This window comes from Oncorhynchus kisutch, linkage group LG23 (genome assembly GCF_002021735.2).
Source record: "Oncorhynchus kisutch isolate 150728-3 linkage group LG23, Okis_V2, whole genome shotgun sequence".
Taxonomy (NCBI): Eukaryota; Metazoa; Chordata; class Actinopteri; order Salmoniformes; family Salmonidae; genus Oncorhynchus; species Oncorhynchus kisutch.
In genome coordinates, this window is record NC_034196.2 from 11,879,577 (window position 1) to 11,902,076 (window position 22,500).

A 22,500-nucleotide genomic window follows, 5' to 3' on the forward strand; every position below is an offset into this window, starting at 1 on the left:
CTGTGCTGTGACTGGTGTGTAACAGACACCCAACGTAAATAACTTTATGCGCTCAACTGAAACTGTGCCAGCTCAACGCCACACATCCAAAGTCCTTGGGAGACGTGAAGGGCGAGTGGAGCGGGCTAGTGTTAGCTGGAAGCTCCTAGTCACAACCCAGCACCAAGGCGGCAGCTATTACAAGGTTATCATGCACTCGGATTAGGCAGGCGTGCATCCCGGCAGCTGTAGCTGCCACTGAGCAGCCCGCAAGGAGCCACTCTGCTCACCCCGAATGTGTAGGAGGCTATATAAGGTGCCCTAAACAGTCTGCCTAGCGACACCCTGTCTGGCTTACCACGACCAGAGGGAGCCCCTGAAGTATACGCTCATCCCTACCCTGCTATACGGTGCGAAAGTCCTGGACCACATACTGTGTTACAACAAACCCTGTCCACAGGATGGCCATCCCTGACCCACTAGGATGAGATCTGCAGGTCACGGATCGGCCTGTTCTGCCATCTCCGGACCCACACCACAACCCAGACCCCGTGATACCTGGACGGGAAACACACTCAACTGCAAGGGATCTCAAAGGAAGTGTATGTGTGTGTGTGTGTGTGTGTGTGTGTGTGTGTGTGTGTGTGTGTGTGTGTGTGTGTGTGTGGAGTGTTTAGTCCTCCTTCATGTAGAGGTTGAATAGTGAATCCCAGAGTGGAGAGGCTGTTTCTAACTGAAGTCTACTGCTTTGGGCTCCACAGCCATTACAAACAGCAGCCATCGGCTGATTGGCTGCATTCAGCTGCCGATGGGGGAAATGGACTTCTTTCTGTAGCCAACAGGTAGCAATCACACAGCATTTACCCTCTTTAATCGCAGGGCTTAGAGACACACACATCCCTGCACTCACCGGATCACACCTACACATAATCACATCCCTGCACCTGCACTCACAGACACTCTGTTCCCCCCTCTGTCATGTGCAAACACACACATACTGTCTTAAAGTAAACTGAAACCAGGGTTGAATATACCTATTCTAAAACACACATGTAGAGCTACTATATATACCCGTGTAGATATGAAAAAGAAACTGTCATCTTGACATGAGGCTGTAGGACTTTGAGCTGTTGTGAAGGAAAGTTTTGCGTTGACAAAGAAGAGGTTGCCATCGTGGCACAAAGCTTGTCTGGTAAAAGGAAACCAACCCACACACATGCAACCACACACATACGGCCGCACACATACGGCGGCAGGTAGCCTAGTGGTTAGGGCGTTGGGACAGTAACCGTAAGGTTGCTGGATCGAATCCCCGAGCTGACAAGGTACAAATCTGTCGTTCTGCCCCTGAACAAGGAAGTTAACCCACTGTTCCTAAGCTGTCATTGTAAATAAGAATTTGTTCTTAACTGACACACTCATACAACCACAACCATACACTGCATTCCCTGCACCAAAGCCCACAGGCTGTGCACATACATTCTCTCGCTCTACAACATGACAGTAGATTAGAGGAGAGGAGAGGGGGGGGGGGATTGAGAGGGGGTGATGGAGAGAGAGACTGCTAGGGAAAAAGATGGAGAGAGGGACTGAGTTGGGAGAGAGCGACGATAAAGAGAGAGCGATGGAGAGAGACGGAGAGAGTTCTGGAAGGAGGGAGGGAGAGAGCGACCGAAGGCGAGACAAGTGAAGGAGAGAGAGAAGGAGAAACAGGGTGTGTTGTTGTTGTCAGTCAGACAGCAGGCTCCAGCCAAAGCATTTCTGTCTCTATCTCAGTGTAGAAATAGAGGCAGCTGGCCTGCTGCTGCTGCTGCTGCCTCTCCTTCCTACCCAGACTGAGGAACAGCATCATTAGTGCTGTGCTCCACCATGGCCCTGCTGTAGAAGACGTGCGGCGCTGCCTCACTAGAGGAACACCCACGCTAGAACTGCACCATTCATCTCACCTCTCAAACGCTGGCAGGGAGTAAACTATACTGTTGTTTTTGTGTCCTTACCAAATCTTGATTTACGTCATGCTCGGATTTGAGTTTGATTGATAGATTTAGTTCAGGGGGTTAGGCTAGTATAACATTTTAAACAGGGTTTTTCTGCGCCCCGAAGACGAGGATGAAATCTATTTCAATTTCATCTCATAAAAACTATAGCTGCCTACAGATGTACTATCTTAACGCTGCAGCAACAGGAAATGCGAATTATTATGTGCATTACGATTAATAGATATTTTTGTACGGGTTGATACATTCTTTTGTTGTTGTCAAGTCTGCAATGTTTAAGTGGAAATTACAACCTTTTAGAATCTTTTTTAAACCTTGAATACACTACAAGTTGAGAGGCGGGCGTGTGCTGATCTCCAAGCTCTAGTCTCCAATGAGCTGTAGGCATCGATCTGAACAAATGAGCCCAGAGTTAATTATATGTATGAGCAGCGTAGCTGTGTAAGACACACTGGAGACACACAGCTCACCATCCATCCTGTAAGAGTTATGTCTGGTAGCATCAAACAGGAGTGGTGCTCTTCATTTGGGGCCCCCCCAACCCTCCCAGGGCCTGCTGCTCCAGCAGCCTGCATGCCAGCGAGTGATCAATAAAAGGAGCTAGCGTTAATGATGGCATTAATAATGAATCATCTCCATCGGTCCATCCAGAGTCCCATGCCAGCTATCGTTTAATGGGACAGATTGGAGAATCATTTTGTGTCAAACTAATGGACAGTCAGAGGGTGTGTGGGAGACGGGGTAGCGACATCTCAGGCCACTGATCACTGTAGAGATATCAGTTGCAGTGGCTTGTTTGCGTGCCTTCTGTTCCCAGAAGTATATTTCAGCCCTGTGTGTAGTCAGTACTGTAATGAGACCATATCACATTGTACAATACAGAGGAAATGTGGTTAGTAGTTCTAGCTAAGTAAATGTATGATGTCAGGGTATGAGGTCACTATCTGATCTCCGAGCTTAACTGTTAATCTCGCCCCCTGATCATCAGTCCCGTCTGATGTCACTAGAAAGATGAGGCATAGAGCTTGCTTTAGTAGTGGTCACAATGATTCACAAAGGAGACTGATAAGCAGCTTCCTGTTTGAATATCACATTGTCCTTTGGATATCACATTGTCCTTTGGATATCACATTGTCCTTTGAATATCACATTGTCCTTTGGGTATCACATTGTCCTTTGGATATCACATTGTCCTTTTGAATATCACATTGTCCTTTGGATATCACATTGTCCTTTGGATATCACATTATCCTTTGGATATCACATTATCCTTTGGATATCACATTATCCTTTGAATATCACATTGTCCTTTGGATATCACATTGTCGTTTGACTATCACATTATCGTTTGAAATTCACAATATCACGCATTTCACAGACCAAAATCAATAGCTGGCATCGTATATGTAATGATGAGTGTAAATGATCCTCTTTCTCATCAAATCAAATCAAAGTGTATTGGTCGCGTACACAGTTTAGCAGATGTTATAGCGGGTGCAGTGAAATGCTTATGTTACTAGCTCCCTAGCAGTGTAGTAAGATGTCAAAAGTGCACAAATAATTTAGAAAATGAAGAAATCTTGAAATGTCGGAACGAATCCAATGAAAAATCTAAATAGCAGTGTAACAGTAATCGAAATGTGTTCTATGTGTATCTACAACGGATGAATTTACACCAGTTATACTAAGAATGATATGTATAGCAGTAGATATATTAGAGTAAGCTATGTCAAGAATCCAGTATATAAATAAATATGCATTGTGTATAAACAGTGTACCTAAAATGCATTGTACAGTAGTAGAAATATTAGCATGAGCTATGTTGAGAATACAGTATTTAAAATATACAGTATTTAAATACATAGAATTGCAGGAATGTGGCTTCCAGACCAGAGCCCAGGATGTAAATGTATGTGCATGGTGTATGTATAGACAGTATATGGACAGTATATGAATAGAAAGGTGTGTACAGTAGTAGTTATGTAGGATGAGCCTTGACTAGAATACAGTATGTATATATGAAGTGGGTAAAACAGGATGCAAACAGGAATTAAGCGACCGGTGTCTATGTACATAGGGCAGCATTCTATAAGGTTCAGGGTTGAGTACCGGGTGGTAGCCGGCTATCATGTTGACTGGACATGGTGATTGCTGTAAAGACGAGTCCAGTCTGTCAGTCTATTCTGACTCAGTGCTACAATTCCTGATTGTCTTGACTGGACATGGCGAATTGACGTAGATATGGGGGTGTCTTTACTTACTCAGTTTAAATATCAACATATGGATGCCGCCTGTTCTGTGTAGACATTAAAGCCTTCCTCAGAGGCAGGCACTACTGGGTTCTTACATACTACTTATTCTGCCACACTTTCCAGCCATGGAGAATATGGGCCCTTTTTATAGTTACCCCTATTGATTTCCACTCTGCTACTCTGTGTGATATTCTCCCAACTTCCTGACCCTTGACCCATCTCTCTAAATCTCTGTACAGTAGCTCTCTCTCTCTCTCTCTCTCTCTCTCTCTCTCTCTCTCTCTCTCTCTCTCTCTCTTTCTCTCTCTCTCTCTCTCTCTCTCTCTCTCTCTCTCTCTCATTCACACACACACAGAAACTCACAGACGCCGGCACCCACTGGCACATGCACACACATTCAAATGCACACGCAAAGGCTCGTACACGCTCCTGTACACACACGCAGGCACACACCTGTGCGTACACACACGCAGGCACACACCTGTGCGTGCACACACACACACCTAAAGAGAGGTTCAAGGACTCACAAAGGCGCGTTCACACACACCGCCGTGTTTGCTGCCAGAATGGCGGTAGCTTTGCCTCTCTCTCTTGCCTGCGTGTCGGCCCACAGTGTAAATGTTGTATGAGTGCTAAGCTGTTGTGTACGACGTCAGTGTGCTGGGTGTCTGTGTGTCTGTACAAAGAGACTGTGTAAAGCTCCTGAACCTGAAGGAATCAGCCATGTGTTTTCCTCTTCTCTCTCCTCTCTCCTCCTCTTCATTTAGAGGCTACCCGTATGCTCCGGAGAAATAGAGTTGAGAAAACAGAGAGGTGCACAGCTCAGGAGGATTCTTACAGTAATGGATGGGAGTGTATGGGGAAATAGGGCACCGTAAAAGTCCAATTAATAGCCGGGCCTTTATTTGCTTAAATCATTGAACACAACAGTTGCTGATTAGAGACAGGCTTCTATTTGAGCCAGGCCTCTATTTCCTTAATGCACATAGCTTTTGCTCATTTGCATAGTTAATTCTTTAATTCCAGCATTCACTTCCAGCATTTTTAATCCATTTCTTCATTTCCTGCACTAATGCGTTATCATTCATACACGGTGTCACGTTTCTTTTGTCTTAGTATACCTCTATTTCGAGAAGAAAAAAAACATTTTCCTTGACAATAATTATTCTCCTGTCTGTACTCCCAAAGTTGTTGACTGTTTTTGTGCTTGGCAGTTAGCTAGCAGTTCTCAGCTGTTAGCAGCTAATGTCACAATATTGCCACAATATTGCCACAATATTTTGAGCCATTACTTAATAATTTAATGTAACAAATCAAATATTAAACCTTTGTAAACAATTAATGGTCATTCATGGTAACCTCGTAAACAAGTAATTTACTCTCTGTAACTGCCGTTGTTGGTGGAAGAAGAGGAGGACCAATGCGCAGCGTGGGAAGTGTCCATATTGATAATTTATTATCATGAACACAAAACAAAATAACGAGAACGAAACGAAACAGTCCTGAACGGTGAATACAAAAAACACTGAACAGAAAAGAATCAACCCACAACTCAAAAGGTGAAAACAGGCTGCCTAAGTATGGTTCTCAATCAGGGACAACGATTGACAGCTGCCTCTGATTGAGAACCATACCAGGCCAAACCAGAAATACCAAATCATAGAAAAACTAACATAGACAACCCACCCAACTCACGCCCTGACCATACTAAATCAAAGACATAACAAAAGAACTAAGGTCAGAACGTGACACTCTCCGCGTTTATTTGAACCGCTGCGTTTACATTCAAGTTTTACGGTAGTTATCATAGGGGATAAAACCCACCAAACATCTACCTATCAAATGACCCTACCTTACGCTCCTCTAGTCTCTAACCGAATTCAGTGGAGAGTGGTGGGGTTGGCTGTTAACCCCAGCTCAACTTGTTTGTTAGGAGAAGAGAGTTTGACAGGGAGGTGTTGAGGGCACATGAGGTGAGGCCAGAGGGGAGATGGGAGGAGAGGAGGCAGAGGAACAGTTTGCACGGTGGATTATAAAGTGACTCTCTGGCTCAGTCTGCCCTCTCTGCCCCCACCTTATTACAACACAGCGCTACTCTCTCTCTCTCAATTATAAGGGTTTTATTGGCATGGGAAACATATGTTAACATTGCCAAAGCAAGTGAAGTAAATAATAAACAAAAGTGAAATAAACAATAAAAATGAACAGTAAACATTACACCCACAAAAGTTCCAAAAGAATAAAGACATTTCAAATGTCATATGATGGGCAAATAGTTAAAGTACAGCAGGGAAAATAAATGAACATAGATATGGGTTGTATTTACACTGGTGTTTGTTTTTCACTGGTTGCCCTTTTCTTGTGACAACAGGTCAAAATATTGCTGCTGTGATATGGCACTGTGGTATTTCACCCAATAGATATGGGAGTTTATCAAAATGTGGTTTGTTTTCGAATTCTTTGTGTGTCTGTGTATTCTGAGGGAAATGTGTGTCTCTAATATGGTCATACATTTGGCAGGAGGTTAGGAAGTGCAGCTCAGTTTTCACCTCATTTTGTGGGCAGTGTGCACATAGCCTGTCTGCCTACGGCGGCCTTTCTCAATAGCAAGGCTATGCCCACTAAGTCTGTACATAGTCAAAGCTTTCCTTAAGTTTGGGTCAGTCACATTGGCCAGGTATTTTGCCACGGTGTACTCTCTGTTTTGGGCCAAATAGCATTCTAGTTTGCTCTGTTTTTTTTTGTACATTCTTTCCAATGTGTCAAGTAACAATCTTTTTGTTTTCTCATGATTTTGTTGGGTCTAATTGTGTTGCTGTCCTGGGGCTCTATGGGGTTTGTTTGTGAACAGAGCCCCAGGACCAGCTTGCATAGGGGACTCTTCCCCAGGTTCATCTCTCTGTAGGTGATGGCTTTGTTATGGAAGGTTTGGGAATCGCTTCCTTTTAGATGGTTGTAGAATTGAACAGCTCTTTTCTGGATTTTGATCATTAATGGGTATCGGCCTGATTCTGCCCTGCATTTTTGGGGGGTTTTACGTTGTACACAGAGGATATTATACGCCAAATTTGTCTCAATTTGGTGTTTGTCCCATTTGGTGAATTCTTGGTTGGTGAGCGGACCCCAGACCTCACAACCATCAAGGGCAATGGGATCGATAACTGATTCAAGTATTTTTTAGGTGTGTCAAATTTTCTGTTCCTTTTGATGGCTTAGCAGGCCCTTCTTGCCTTGTCTCTCAGATCGTTCACAGCTTTGTGCAAGTTACCTGTGGGGTTGATTGTTTAGGCAGAGGTAGGTATAGTTACCTGTGGGGTTGATTGTTTAGGCCGAGGTAGGTATAGTTACCTGTGGGGTTGATTGTTTAGGCCGAGGTAGGTATAGTTACCTGTGGGGTTGATTGTTTAGGCCGAGGTAGGTATAGTTTCTTGTGTGCTCTGGGGCAACGGTATCTAGATGGAATTTCTATTTCTGGTCCTGGCAACTGGACCTTTTTTGGAACACCATTATTTTTGTCTTACTGAGATTTACTGTCAGGGACCAGGTCTGACAGAATCTGTGCAGAATATCTATGTGCTGCTGTAGGCCCTCCTTGATTGGGGACAGAAGCACCAGATCATCAGCAAATAGTAGACATTTGACTTCAGATTCTCTCTCTTTCTCTCTCTCTCTCTCTCTCTCTCTCTCTCCCCAACACTGTGGATCAATACTTCTGTTAGCTAAAGTTTATACGGCAGACTGTCAACTGCATTGTTTGTTATTTATGGTGTATGGCTGTTGCCATAGGACTCCTCTCTATCTGTCTATAGATAGATTGCTGTGTGTATTGAATGTTTGTGCTGCTAAGTTTCTCCTGTCAGAGAACTGTCAGATCCTCCACCTCCATACTGTCTAATCCTCTCAGTAATACATTAGAAGATAAAAGGATGAGGGTCTGGGAAACCAAAGAATCATCCATGAATACTCAGTGCCAAGCAGCCTGGCACTTCCAGCTATACACACACGCGCGATCGCACACTCACACGCGCACACTCACACACGTACACTCGCACACGCACACTCGCACACGCTCACACACACACGCTCACACACACACACGCTCACACACACACACGCACACACACACACACAGTACACACACACACACACAGTACACACACACACACAGTACACACACAGTACACACACACACACACACACACAGTACACACACACACACACAGTACACACAGCATTATCCCAGTAATCTGAGCTGAAGGGGCAGCTGTGCAGTGGGTAGAAGGGTTTGTTTCAGGGCTGATTTGTTTGTTTGGGCCCTGGCACCCAGATGAGCAGTAATCAGAGGAGTTAGCAAACAGGATTGTGTTAGCCATGACGCTGATCAGACTGCTAGGCTTCCTCCCCCCACAGGCCCATGCACAGCCCCGGACCTGAACAACTCAATCCCACTGCAACTCACCACAATATGGGCCAGGCTAACTCCCACAGCACAGAGCACACAGGGATACCCATTGCCAAACAGCCGCCAGAAGCAGCCGTCTTGACAGTGGACTGATTTTGAGATGCGATGCAATGGATCATTTAACTGTATTAATATTAAATGGAGGAGCGGTGTTGTGGTGTGTGGCCTTTTGAATTGGTACATCTGTATCTGTTTGGATCTGGTATTAGTGTCTTCCTCTTCTTTCCTCTCTTTTCCTTTCCCAGGTGTGAAAGGTTACCATTGACAACCTCTTAATGAAGCTTTAGATTGTGCTGCTGGCACACTCGCCTCTCAGGCCCATGCTCAGGGAGGGCAACATTCATTTCACTTGATTAAGCTATTATTTCCCTCAAATTGCTTTGGCTCCGTCTTCTGAATGTCCCCTCTCTCTACCCAAGGCTAGTGTTGGTTCTACCTCTGCATACTGTAGATCCGGTGTACTGACTCTCTCTCCCTCTCCCCCTCTCACCCCTCCACAGGGTTGGTGGTGCGAGAAGCCAGTATTGAGATCACAAGGCAGCAAGTGGAGGAGTTGTTTGGGCCAGAGGACTTCTGGTGTCAGTGTGTAGCCTGGAGCTCTGCAGGGACCACCAAGAGCCGCAAGGCCCACGTCCGCATCGCCTGTAAGTACCCATCAACCCTTCACCCATATCCCCTTTGTAACCCCTCAGCTCTGTCCCCATACTGGGACCCATTCCTGTCCCCATCCCTTATCCTGAAAGTCAAAGAAGCCACCAGTCACTGAGAGTTCAGATACATTCTCATGCATGTACAACAGAAACAGTTGGACAGGCAGTCAAGAAAGGGCTCTCACGACTAATGGCCCTTAAAACAACCCATAAACTCCAGTCACATTCTGTATAAATGGAGAGAAACAGAGACGGGGAGGGTTGTATACACGAAGTAGAAAGGATCAAATACATGTTTCCGTTTATTTGTTGGTGGTCCTCAAATTCCCTTTTCTTATGTTAGTAATTTGACTGGCAAGTATACCAAATATAAACAAGTCTTCCAGCAACAACATGCTTATTTCTTCACTCATGCTTAAACCATTTTTATTTCACCCGAAGGATGTGGCAATCAAAACATGAAGGGAAGTGGAAACTCTAAGGCAGAGAGAGAGAGAGAGAGAGAGAACTGAGTATTTGTATGTCTTTCGGTTGTTGAGTGATCAATTTACTTTTTACACATCTTTCCCCGCTTTATCTTCTCTGAGCCACAGGGCTTCAATCTTCAGAACCCTATGCATTTCTGACTTCCGCCTATGTTGTGTCCAGTCTTTCTTTTTCCTTAATAGAGTGACAGAGGTCTCTCGGACACCAACCTGGTCTCATAGACTAGACGTAACATAGTAAATGTAAATGCAAGACACTCAAATTAGTATTATATGTTAAATTGGGTATGGTTACATAAGACAGAAGGCTACTTAAGGAAAAAACGGAAGAGGGAAGGTCGGGGTGTATGGGTAGGCGTATCACGCCATATAACGAATCTCATCACGGACACCTTTAGCATTTTAGCTAACTAGCAACTTTGCAACTACTTACTTCTTTTGAGCTACTTTACAACTACTTAGCATGTTACTAACCTTTCCCCTAACCCTAACCTTAACCCTTTAACCTAAATCTTCACCCCTAACCTAGCCAACGTTAACCACCTAGCTAACGGTAGCAACAACAAATAGAAATTTGCAAATTATGATACATATTGCAAAAACGTAACATACTGTACGAATTGCATTTCGTAACATATCATGTGAATTGTAATTCATAACGAAATGGGCGATGGACATACACAAATGAATACATACTATACGAAATGTAACATATCATACTAAATGTAGGGAGAAATGTTGGGTACTCTTTTACGATTACGCCTGAATCCAGGTTGGGGACACTTAGTGCTTCGATGTCCATTGTGACGGGTGTCAGAGGGCCCGCAACTAAAGCCTTTCAGGGACCCTGTCAGGATAACACACAACTAGGTTTCTGAGAAAGAACTGAGCTTGTACCTCTGTTACTACTCATCAGTTAAGACTGCCTATACAGTCCTACTAAAGTCACAAGCCTGGGCCCATTGCACATAGCTTCAAGGCCAGTTCAGTTGCTCTCATCTTACCAGCTCTGTCTTCCACCTTACTTTAGCCGTAGGCTACCTGTGTTGGTATGCCAGGCCAGCCACTGACTGATGGAGTAGTCCCCTGCAGTCTCTCCACAGAGTTCCCCCGTTGCTCTCCACCTCTACCTCTACCTCCACATCATTAGCTGTTCCACCTCCACCTCTACTTCCACCTTCAGCTCCACCTATGGGTGGACTTAGTGATTCGGAGGCCCCCTGCAGGGGCCAGTCTGAGTTTCTTGTAAGCTAGCCTCGTCGACAACTAGGCTCCCCTAATACGGGTAAGCCTGGGGAAGTTCACAGCAGAGAAATAGCTAAGTAGGTAAATCAGTGACATCTCGCTACACGTCAAACCAATCAAATGCCGTTTTTTGGGGCGCAGCTCCAATAGTGCCCACTAGATTAGTGTCGGATGTGCAACAGTGCACCTACATATATTGAAAAACAGAAAAATACCTCAATTTTTTTTTACCATGGAATTACCTGTATACCTTATACGTGCAAATTCCCGATTCACTTCTATATATCTCTCATATTCATACTGGGTTACTTTCAGACGAGTCCTGTAGAGAAAAATGGAGAACACCATTGTGTTCGTGAGAGTCTCATATTTCCTTAGAGGGGTCATATTCATTTTGTAGGCCAAACCATTTGGACACTACAGACGTGTTCGTGAGAGAACCATTATCGAGACAAACACCCCTGACTGTACTGTAGCTCTGTACTGTAGCTCTGTACTGTAGCTCTGTACTGTAGCTCTGCCCTCTGCAGATGCAGTGGATTGAGCCCATGCCGACAGATATCTCGAGCTTAAACAGACAGATTTGGAGGGGGAATTTTTTTTGTATTCATTTATTTATTTGACCTCAAATGGAGCAAAACAAAGTTTTGTCAGCTCATGAGGCCCCTTGATGATGTGAGGCCTGAGGCAATTGCCTCTTCTGCCTAATGGTAAGTCTGCCAATGCCTCCACCTCCACATAATCAGCCATGATCAGCAGCCTGCCAGGGCTAACCTTTCCCTCAAATCAGAATGGATCCTTCTTCCTCTGCTATTAGAATGGATCCTTCTTCCTCTGCTATTAGAATGGATCCTTCTTCCTCTGCTATTAGAATGGATCCTTCTTCCTCTGCTATTAGAATGGATCCTTCTTCCTCTGCTATTGGAATGGATCCTTCTTCCTCTGCTATTAGAATGGATCCTTCTTCCTCTGCTATTAGAATGGATCCTTCTTCCTCTGCTATTAGAATGGATCCTTCTTCCTCTGATATTAGAATGGATCCTTCTTCCTCTGCTATTAGAATGTATCCTTCTTCCTCTGCTATTAGAATGGATCCTTCTTCCTCTGCTATTAGAATGGATCCTTCTTCCTCTGCTATTAGAATGGATCCTTCTTCCTCTGCTATTAGAATGGATCCTTCTTCCTCTGCTATTAGAATGGATCCTTCTTCCTCTGCTATTAGAATGGATCCTTCTTCCTCTGCTATTGGAATGGATCCTTCTTCCTCTGCTATTGGAATGGATCCTTCTTCCTCTGCTATCAGAATGGATCCTTCTTCCTCTGCTATTAGAATGGATCCTTCTTCCTCTGCTATTAGAATGGATCCTTCTTCCTCTGCTATTAGAATGGACCCTTCTTCCTCTGCTATTAGAATGGATCCCTCTTGCTCTGCTATCAGAATGGATCCCTCTTGCTCTGCTATCAGAATGTATCCCTCTTGCCCCGCTATTAGATTGTCCTGAATGGATTACTGTAGCTCCTCTCTCTCCTGGGCTTCCTGGCAGACCCAGGCCACCGCATAGATAGCCACAGTCCCTCTGGAGACTAATGGAAACTATGGACTAGTTCCCCCACTTGTCCCCCTCCCTCCCCTCCCTCAAACAGATGGTTTAATCAGGGGCTAAGTAACACTCAGGGCTGATAAATTCAGGTGGTGGTTGGGTGGTGGTGGTGGTGGTGGTGGGGGGGGGGACATGTACAGTGATCAATGTTAACACTGTGAGGCGGGTGGTGTCATAAAGGCTGTCCTCTGTGTACCCGGACGATTCTTTCCCCCCTCCACTGTGATTTGTGGTACGTTCGTGACTGTTTGGGTGATTTATTGCAGCCCACGTTTCCCTTCTGCTAAAATGACATGGACTCTCATTGGCCAGTGATTTACCTGACTCTACTTTCCTCTCCATGGTTACTCTAGATACCTGTGACCTGACCGACAGGTCAGGGGATGCTTATAGTTCTACCTGGTGGTTTATTCCTATGCAACTTTACTGTGACATTCTGTACTTGCGACCTCAGAATGACTTGCCACCATTCTTGAGGTATTTCGATCGCGTCATTAAACACCATAGAGACGCTGAAATGGGTACACAAGCAAATGAAATGAATGACTTCTCAGAAAAACCAACAAAAAAATGTCCTTCGATTGACCTAGGTAATTAAACCCGTTATACTGAACCTAGAAGCTGAAATTGTATGTGTTTGTGGCGTTGTTATTTTTCACAAAACTAGTAAAACTCACATTCATCTAATTAAGTTTCACCTTGGTAATTCTCTCTGGTTGCCAGTCCTCTAGTTTACATCTGCATCAGGGTTTATAGGTTTATTAAGTGAGAGAGAGAATGCGTCAAAATAACCCATGACTGTTAGACTTCTGTAATTTCGACAGGACAAGAAGCCAAACACCATGCACTTAGCATAATGGCAGTCAAATGTGGTGGTAGCTGGGGCCTGTAGGGAGGCCTGGGGAGGCAGAGGTATTTCTGTGGTGTAACAGGGAATGGTGTGACTCCCACAGGAATGTCTACTCAGCCTTATACCCTGCTGCTCACCCAGCTCCACATCGCCTGAGCCTGGGAGAGGAGGAGGAGGAGGAAGAGGAGAACAGAGAGGAAGGAGACACGGTTCATAAATATCACTCAGGAGCTACTCATTTCACTCTCTGTTCCCTCATTTCTCTCTCACACACACACTTCTCTCTCTCTCTCTCTCTCTGATAAAAAAAACCCAGCATACTGACAAAATCCCCCAAAGCTACTGTACATCTGAATACGTTTCCCTCAATCTTATACGCACGATCCAATCTTTTAATTTCATACTTGATCTTTACGGAAATTGCTTTCAATGCAAACTTTCCATTTCAGCATGAAATGCACCATATGCTCCTCAAGACAGACATGAGGTTGAAATGGAACTTCAGTTCTCCTAGTACTTGTGTTTCAGGGCTATTTGGTCCCTGGTGCTGATCCGGCTGTTATGGTATACAGCGGGGTTTTGGCTAAAGTCTGGTGCTAATGTATTTTGTTATGAGAACATCTGAGTTAAGCTCTTCTCATCCAGCAGGGGATGTCGAGTGGTGAGATGATCAATAAACTGTTTCAATTCCAGTTGGACTTCTCTCTCTTTTGATAGTCCTCTAACTGAAACCAGCTGAAGTCCAGCTTTGGGAAGAGGCATTTGGACTCGATATCAAATGGGTGGACAGACTATGTACGGACTAGAGAGATACTTAACATGTATAACTTTAAATCCCAGAGCAGGCTGGCTACTGAGTGACTCCGAGAGTTATATTTATGTCATGGAATTGAGACTTCTTCTGTAATAGTTCCAAATGTCTGCCGGACAGACTTACACCATGGAGAATGACTGGAGAGTTGTTAAATGCTCAGCCACCTTAAAATAGTCCCCATTGTCTACATAGTTCTGTATTCAAACTCTGCCAATGGCTGTACTATAGTATTGGCATTTCAGAGGCTTTCTGAGTGATTCTTCTCTTGGCATACCTCTCTCCTTCAGTCTGACAGTATGCCGGCCTGCCAGCCTGCTGCCCAACATCACAACTCTTTAATAGCATTGGTTTGATCGCACTCAAACCAATGCATTCTCCCTCTCTCTGTCTCTCTCTGTCTCTCTCTGTCTCTCTCTGTCTCTCTCTCTCTCTCTCTCTCTCTCTCTCTCTCTCTCTCTCTCTCTCTCTCTCTCTCTCTCTCTCTCTCTCTCTCTCTCTCTCTCTCTCTCTCAGTGTCAGCAGCAGTTTCAGACATGCCAGTGGGGAGCCGTCACATAGTGTGGATGTAGGCATCAAATCCACTCTTTTCCACTTTGTGGTTTCTATTTTGCTCAAATTACAATGGTGATGAGGAGACCATTTCTGAACCAGCTGGGAGGAACATTTTGTGGTTACTTCCATAAAAGACGTTTCACTATCCATCTGTTGACGCTTACATTTTCTTTATCTGCGTGTCAGCAGATCTCCTTTCTTTCAGAATCCGAAAAACAAAATGCTAAAGCCATCTAAAACCATAAATCGTCTATTTACGTTCGCACAAGATGTCTGTAACAGCCCTATGTTATGTCCTTCCACAATCTGTCTACAAAAGTTGGTGGAACCCTTAACTACCCCAACGGATGGTTTCCATGGATACTGAGAGGTGCTTAGAGTAGTTCTGACCCAAAGAAATTAGTATAGCTCTCTCTCACAACATCACAACCACATCGACTATCCTTGACTCTCTGTCTATGACTTTCTGAAGGGTAATATTCTGATACAGTCCTTCTTATTTCCAGTACCCACTATGTCTGTCCACTAGCTCACTGATTATCATGGTTCCTTCTGGCACCAGAGGGTGGCAGAGACAGCTCTAGAGACACGGTCCGGCATCTGTTGGACGCTGTGGGACGTGGGTGCCTGCCTTGGACATCCTGGATCCGGGTATTGTAAGATTCTTCAAACAATTACGTGGTGGTCTTCATGGCTCCGCGGCTGGAGCCACTCCTAGATGTCCTTGTTAAAATATATGTGTTTTCTGTGGTCCTTTGGAGAAGCTTGAATTGTTTACCGTGTGCGTTCGTTACCTGAGTGAGTTTTCGAGACTTGGTGTTTGTTATTTTGGAAAGTGTACTGTGATCCTGCGGCTTCCATTTCTCAGTGAAGTATTATGTTTAGCCTTAACCACTGATTCCTCGTCTGGCCTCTTCTCTGCACCTGGGTCCAACCTCACCACGTCACTCTGATGGCATGCTCATCTGGCCCTACAGCAGAAATACCTGAATACCATTTAATTTACATTATTCACAAACTGACATAAAGAGAGTTTGATGTATAACTCCATTCACAATGCACAAATATGCTTTTCTTCTTGGTTTTGTCCTGAGGGTGGCTGAGGGGTTGAAACTCCACAGGAAACCCTTGACTTCTAGAGACACAGTGTACTTTCAGAGCATATGGGATTTCCAGCTTGGCTTACCTTTCAGCTCTGGGCTTCCTTTGCTTTGTAAGCAGGGCTGGTCCATGCTTGGTTTAACAGTGATAGTCAAGAGTTGGCTTCATGTGAGCTCCTCCAGCCCATTCTCAGGGATTACACACTGGCAGGGAGTTACGTGTGTGTGTGTGTGCGTGTGTGTGTGTGTGTGCTCTTTGACACTATGGGCTACAACTTGGTGTCCTAAAAAATGTCTCACCGAGCTGCCTGTACATTTAAATTCACAAACAGTACTCGAACAAAATGTTTACAGATTCAAAGAAAAAGAAACACTACAACATTAACTGAAACATGTTTTTTTGCTACAGGAACAATGTTATTCTAGACTATTCATTAAATGTGGTTACTGGGTTTGATTAAATGGGCTCCTGTGTCAGACAGTTAAAATGATAAGCAGAACAGGGACATTGCAGGCTGTGGAAAGTGCTGTCACTGGAGTTTGGGAGTACGAGTGTGTACTTAATACTCCACTGAGTCTGTTCTCTAGCAATTGTAGCGCTACAGCTCCTTTCCCCTGTCCTCCTCTTACACAATCTACCTCAAGCCCAGTCTCTCTCACACTTACTCTTTCTCTCTCTCTCTCCCCCTCACTCTCTCCAAATCTCTCTCCTCTCAAGCCCTCTCTCTCCCTCTATGCCCTTCTCCCTCTCTCTCTCTCTCACTCCCCCCCCCCCCTCTCTCTCTCTCTCTCTCTCTCTCTCTCTCTCTCTCTCTCTCTCTCTCTCTCTCTCTCTCTCCAAATCTCTCTCTCTCTCTCTCTCTCCAAATCTCTCTCCCCTAACCCTCTCTCTCTCCTCTCGCTCTCCCTCTCTCTCTCACTCCCCCTCTCTCTCTCTCTCACTCCCCCCTTTCTCCCCCCTCTCTCCCGCTCCCTCTCTCTTTCTCTCTCTCTTTCGCTCCCTCCCTCTCTCTCTCACTCTCTCTCCCTTCTTGTCACCATATTATTTCTGCAGCTCCTCTGCCAGACCGTATCCCAGCAGGTGGTGATATATATCTAATGAGCTTTGGGTTCCAGTGTAGCATGACGCCCCCCCCAGTCCCGGTCCTGCCCTACTCCATCAGGCTCACACACTGGAGAACTAGTGGCTTTTTATTAGAGGAGGGAGAGTGATCCCTTTCTCAGCAGCTCCCTGCCATCCACCTCTGATTCTTCAGGCTCTCTGTGCAATGAGAGGACAGAAAGAGAGAAAGGGAAGTCAAGCTTTATTTCACACAGAGACTGCTCTATTGGCCCGTTGCAGTACTGTATTTGCTAACTGCGCACTGAGAACGACAGTCTAAAAGTCTTTTTTTAATCAAAAGACACCAGTGAAATAGTTCAGCATCCTCATCATTACCTACATCATGTGTAGAACGTGAGGGATAAGTTTATGTTTATTTATGGTTGGTTGCCATTTTTGTCCTCCAGATCTCAGGAAGACGTTTGACCAGGAGCCCCTGGGAAAGGAAGTGTCTCTGGAACAGGAAGTTCTTCTTCAGTGCCGCCCACCAGAAGGGATCCCTGCTGCTGAGGTAAGGGTTAAAGGTTATGGCTAAAAGGATCAGTGATTTACTGGTATTTTGTCTTCATATGAATGAAGTAAAGTAAGTAACCTTCGCTGGTTTATACAGGCACTCACCAAGTAAACCCTGAACATGCAGAACTTAGTTGTGTCTCTGGAGCGCTACTGTAAGCAGTAAGAGCCTAAAGCTGTGGCCCCATAATGTCAGCTACACTGGGGCCTCACTTCTTAACCAGGTCTCTACTCCTCCCTAACAGATGGCAACTCCAGCTCCTTTCTGCTGATCTTAACGTATAGAGCTGGCTCTGCCGCAGCAATATGACAAACCAATAAGACGTATAACTCTTACAACAACAAATTGGTTTCCGGCCTCATTGTGTCCCTTTTTTTTTTACCCACCTATTCTGTCAGAGGAAATCCTTCAAGTGCACTTCCTGCAGGGAAGATTAGCCGAATCAATTGGTTTGGCTAAGTTTAGTCTCAGAGCTACTTCCTCACCCCTGTGTTCGCCATGCTTCCTAATGTGTTATGGCTGATACCATGAACCACATTCCTGGAGGCTTATTTGAATATAGCATGTATTAATAGTAATTGTTAGAATCTTAAGAGGGTGTATCTTTTAAGTGGCCTGGTAGATTTGAGATGAAGATGTTTCTGTCTCAGATATGCATACCTTTCAGGATGTCTTACTTAAATAAATTGGGCAATGGTTCGGCATGTCATCACAACGTGGCTAAGGGAAGGGAAACGTGAAGTTATCTGCAATGAGAGCAGGGCTCCTGAACAGGGCCACTGTGTATTATCCTCCCTCTGTCAAGTAGCACTTCTCCCTACCCCTCCATTCCACTACCTAGCAACGTTGTGGTGAATTCAAAGGCCTTCGTTATAGATTACAGGGACCGAGAGTGGGAGAGTGGGAGAGTGGGAGAGTGAGAGAGTGAGAGAGTGAGAGAGTGAGAGAGTGAGGGAGTGGGAGAGTGGGAGAGTGAGATGTTCTAACCTGTTCTACTAACCCACTGAAGCATCAGGACCAGAACATCTAATCAATCAGAATAAAACTAATTACAACACAATCAAAACAAAACTACATTGCTTATTGGGATGCACAAGCACAGAGCAAAATGCAGTGCTGTCTGGCCCTAAATGGACAGTACACCGTGGCTAACTATTTGACCATGGTTACTGATCAAAACCTTAGAAAAACCTTGACAGTACAGGCTCAGTGAGCACAGCCTTGCCATTGAGAAGGGTAGACACAGGAAAACCTGGCTCCCTGTAGAGGAAAGGCTGTGCAACCACTACACCACAGCAGAACCTGAGACAGAGCTGAATTTCCTGACAAAATGTCAAAGATATAAAACAATTAGATAGTGTCATTTCCCCAAATTTGAAACCCTTATTCAAGGTTGCAAAGACCTCTCTGATGAGAGTAGGCTACCCGTCCTGTTGGGGGAGGACGCAGAGAGCTGTGGGTTGGCAGCGCACTACATTGCCTTTGGTTATTGTTGTTACTGTCGTCCTGTTGGCAATTTAGATTCTTATTATCTTAATATTGTAAATATCCAAAGTAAGCTTTGGAAATATGTACATTGTTACGTCATGCTTATAAAGCAAGTTGAATTGAATTGAATTGAGAGAGAGCCAGAGAGAGAGAGAGAGAGAGAGAGCCAGAGAGAGAGAGAGAGAGAGAGAGAGATTGAGCCAGAGAGAGAGAGAGAGAGAGAGATTGAGCCAGAGAGAGAGAGAGAGAGAGAGATTGAGCCAGAGAGAGAGAGAGAGAGAGAGATTGAGCCAGAGAGAGAGAGAGAGATTGAGCCAGAGAGAGAGAGAGAGAGAGAGAGAGAGAGAGAGAGAGAGAGAGATTGAGCCAGAGAGAGAGAGAGAGAGAGAGAGATTGAGCCAGAGAGATAGAGAGATTGAGCCAGAGAGAGCGAGAGATTGAGCCAGAGAGAATAAGTATCCTTTGGAGTGAGTTCTTCTCAGGTCTGAACTCTGAAAAGGCCTGCGACTGACCTGGAAAAGCTGAGTTAAGTGAGTGGGACTTCATTGCCTTTATCCTCGGTGAGAAGTGCTGACAAAACTAAACGGAGAGAAAAGTTTGGGCCAAAACTCTTGGAAACTCTACTTCTTACTTCTTCTAATAGGCTTTTTTCTATCGGTGATTCCAACTGTTTGTGTCAGTGTGATTCCAATCAAGCTTCTTCGCTCTGATTGGCTCAGTGGGATAATTCATTCTGATGACACACCTGTGACAGAGTAGAGATAATCAATGATATCACTGCCATCATCAACAAAGGTGCCTGAAGTCTGAATGGAATGACAGATTGTATGGAATAAAAATGGAGGGGATACTGTATTGAAGTGGAAGCCTAGGCAGGTGTCCAGCGTCATTAATTATTCACACACTTGCTTACCTCACTTGAATAAAGACACCAGTCCATTACCCTTATTTTTCTTATTTTCTGAAGTAAAACACAGCTGTTGAAAGAGAAAATAGACCCGAACTGATCCTGAGAGCCTTTTTCCTCTCTCTCTCTCTCTCTCTCTCTGTCTGTTTGTCAGGCATTTTCTCACAGAAACGCTTTAGGAACCCGGCTAGGGAAAAACAGATGGGCCCAAGTCTGTGGTTGCATATGCATCTGCAGAAATATGTAGCAGAGTCACTGCAGAGGAAAGAGCTGTCGTATTCCAGCCACAGGGAGACGGAGAGAGAAGAGCTGTCGTATTCCAGCCACAGGGAGACGGAGAGAGAAGAGCTGTCGTATTCCAGCCACAGGGAGACAGAGTGGGAGGGAGAGAGAAGAGCTGTCGTATTCCAGCCACAGGGAGACAGAGAGGGAGGGAGAGAGAAGAGCTGTCGTATTCCAGCCACAGGAAGACAGAGAGGGAGGAAGAGAAGAGATGTTGTATTCCAGCCACAGGGAGACAGAGGGGAAGAGAGAAGAGCTGTTGTATTCCAGCCACAGGGAGACTGAGAGGGAGAGAGAGAGAGAAGAGCTGTTGTATTCCAGCCACAGGGAGACAGAGAGGGAGGGAGAGAAGAGCTGTTGTATTCCAGCCACAGGGAGACAGAGAGGGAGAGAAAGAAGAGCTGTCATATTCCAGCCACAGGGAGACAGAGAGGGAGGGAGAGAAGAGCTGTTGTATTCCAGCCACAGGGAGAGAAGAGCTGTTGTATTCCAGCCACAGGGAGACAGAGGGGAAGAGAGAAGAGCTGTTGTATTCCAGCCACAGGGAGACTGAGAGGGAGGGAGAGAGAGAAGAGCTGTTGTATTCCAGCCACAGGGAGACAGAGAGGGAGGGAGAGAAGAGCTGTTGTATTCCAGCCACAGGGAGACAGAGAGGGAGAGAAAGAAGAGCTGTCATATTCCTGCCACAGGGAGACAGAGAGGGAGGGAGAGAAGAGCTGTTGTATTCCAGCCACAGGGAGAGAAGAGCTGTTGTATTCCAGCCACAGGGAGACAGAGGGGAAGAGAGAAGAGCTGTTGTATTCCAGCCACAGGGAGACTGAGAGGGAGGGAGAGAGAGAAGAGCTGTTGTATTCCAGCCACAGGGAGACTGAGAGGGAGAGAGAGAAGAGCTGTTGTATTCCAGCCACAGGGAGACAGAGAGGGAGAGAGAGAAGAGCTGTTGTATTCCCAGCCACAGGGAGACGGAGAGGGAGGGGGAGAGAGAAGAGCTGTTGTATTCCAGCCACAGGGAGACAGAGAGGGAGGGGGAGAGAGAAGAACTGTCATATTCCAGCCACAGGGAGACAGAGAGGGAGGGGGAGAGAGAAGAGCTGTCGTATTCCAGCCACAGGGAGACAGAGAGGGAGGGGGAGAGAGAAGAGCTGTTGTATTCCAGCCACAGGGAGACATAGAGGGAGGAAGAGAGAGAAGAGCTGTCGTATTCCAGCCACAGGAAGACAGAGAGGGAGGGAGAGAGAGAAGAGCTGTTGAGGGTTGTTGGGTTTGGATCCAGTGGGTTGGCAGTTGTCTCCGTGGCTCTTTCACTAGAGGGCTATGCCCAGGCCAGGGCAGAGAGGGTGAGGCAAGCAGGCAGTCAATGCCAGGCAGCGAGGCGGTGGCCTAATGTGCCCATTCTGCCCATGTCTTACAGCACTATGCTAAATCACTTAGATGGATTCTCATGGACTCAGCTTTATTTTCCAGGCGTACTGTAGATGGTGCTACGCGAGGATTCACATCACATATTCGAATGAAAACAAAACATAATACTGTACTCACGCACACACACACACACATGCACGTACTGTACACACACACATACAAACACACAGTTTGACCTGGTATGGACCTTGGATGCTGGGAGCAGCTTTTGTATTTTTTGTGGTCCTTCATTACTGTATTGGATTGAACATGACAGCTGATGATGCAATTTCAGGTAGTCAGTTTATTGGCAATGTATGTCAAAATCACAGTAGTATTACTATTGAATTATTCATGTTTTCTGAGGACAACCATTTCTATCTACTCTGGTGCTGTTTTAAAGGGGATTATCAACATGTAATCCATAATGGCATCTACTGTATGCACCACACCCTCCACAATTATGGGATAATCTCTGATAATCTGAGATTACACAGGTAGCCTACTTCTCCTGTTGACCTTTTACAATATTAATCTGCTCCCAGTTTTTTTTTGTCTATGTCCTTTTCCAATTATTGGATTTATGTAATATTGAAGCACATACTCCTGAAAATATGAAAATGTATTGTGAATACAAAATACTGGTATATGAGTGGTTTAAAAGCACCACTTTTGATGTGTTTTGGTGGTTTAAAAGCGCTGACATCATCAATGCTTTGATGCTGACCTGCAGTAGCCAAAATAATCTGCATTGGCACAAGATAACAAGTTATAATGATTCCTCTACAGCAAGAAACTGCATACTTTCTGCCCACTGTG

General features: G+C 45.2%; 1 protein-coding gene across 3 annotated transcripts in view; it reads left to right on the forward strand.

The window, feature by feature from the left end:
- Window positions 1–22,500, forward strand: part of unc5cb (unc-5 netrin receptor Cb) — a 202,612-nt gene that overhangs the window by 121,168 nt on the left and 58,944 nt on the right. For all 3 annotated transcript variants that reach the window (XM_031802490.1, XM_031802491.1, XM_031802492.1), the window contains exons 3-4: window positions 9,191–9,334; window positions 17,497–17,600. In XM_031802490.1, coding sequence (XP_031658350.1) covers window positions 9,191–9,334; window positions 17,497–17,600 — 248 coding nt within the window. The remainder of the gene's footprint in view (window positions 1–9,190; window positions 9,335–17,496; window positions 17,601–22,500) is intronic.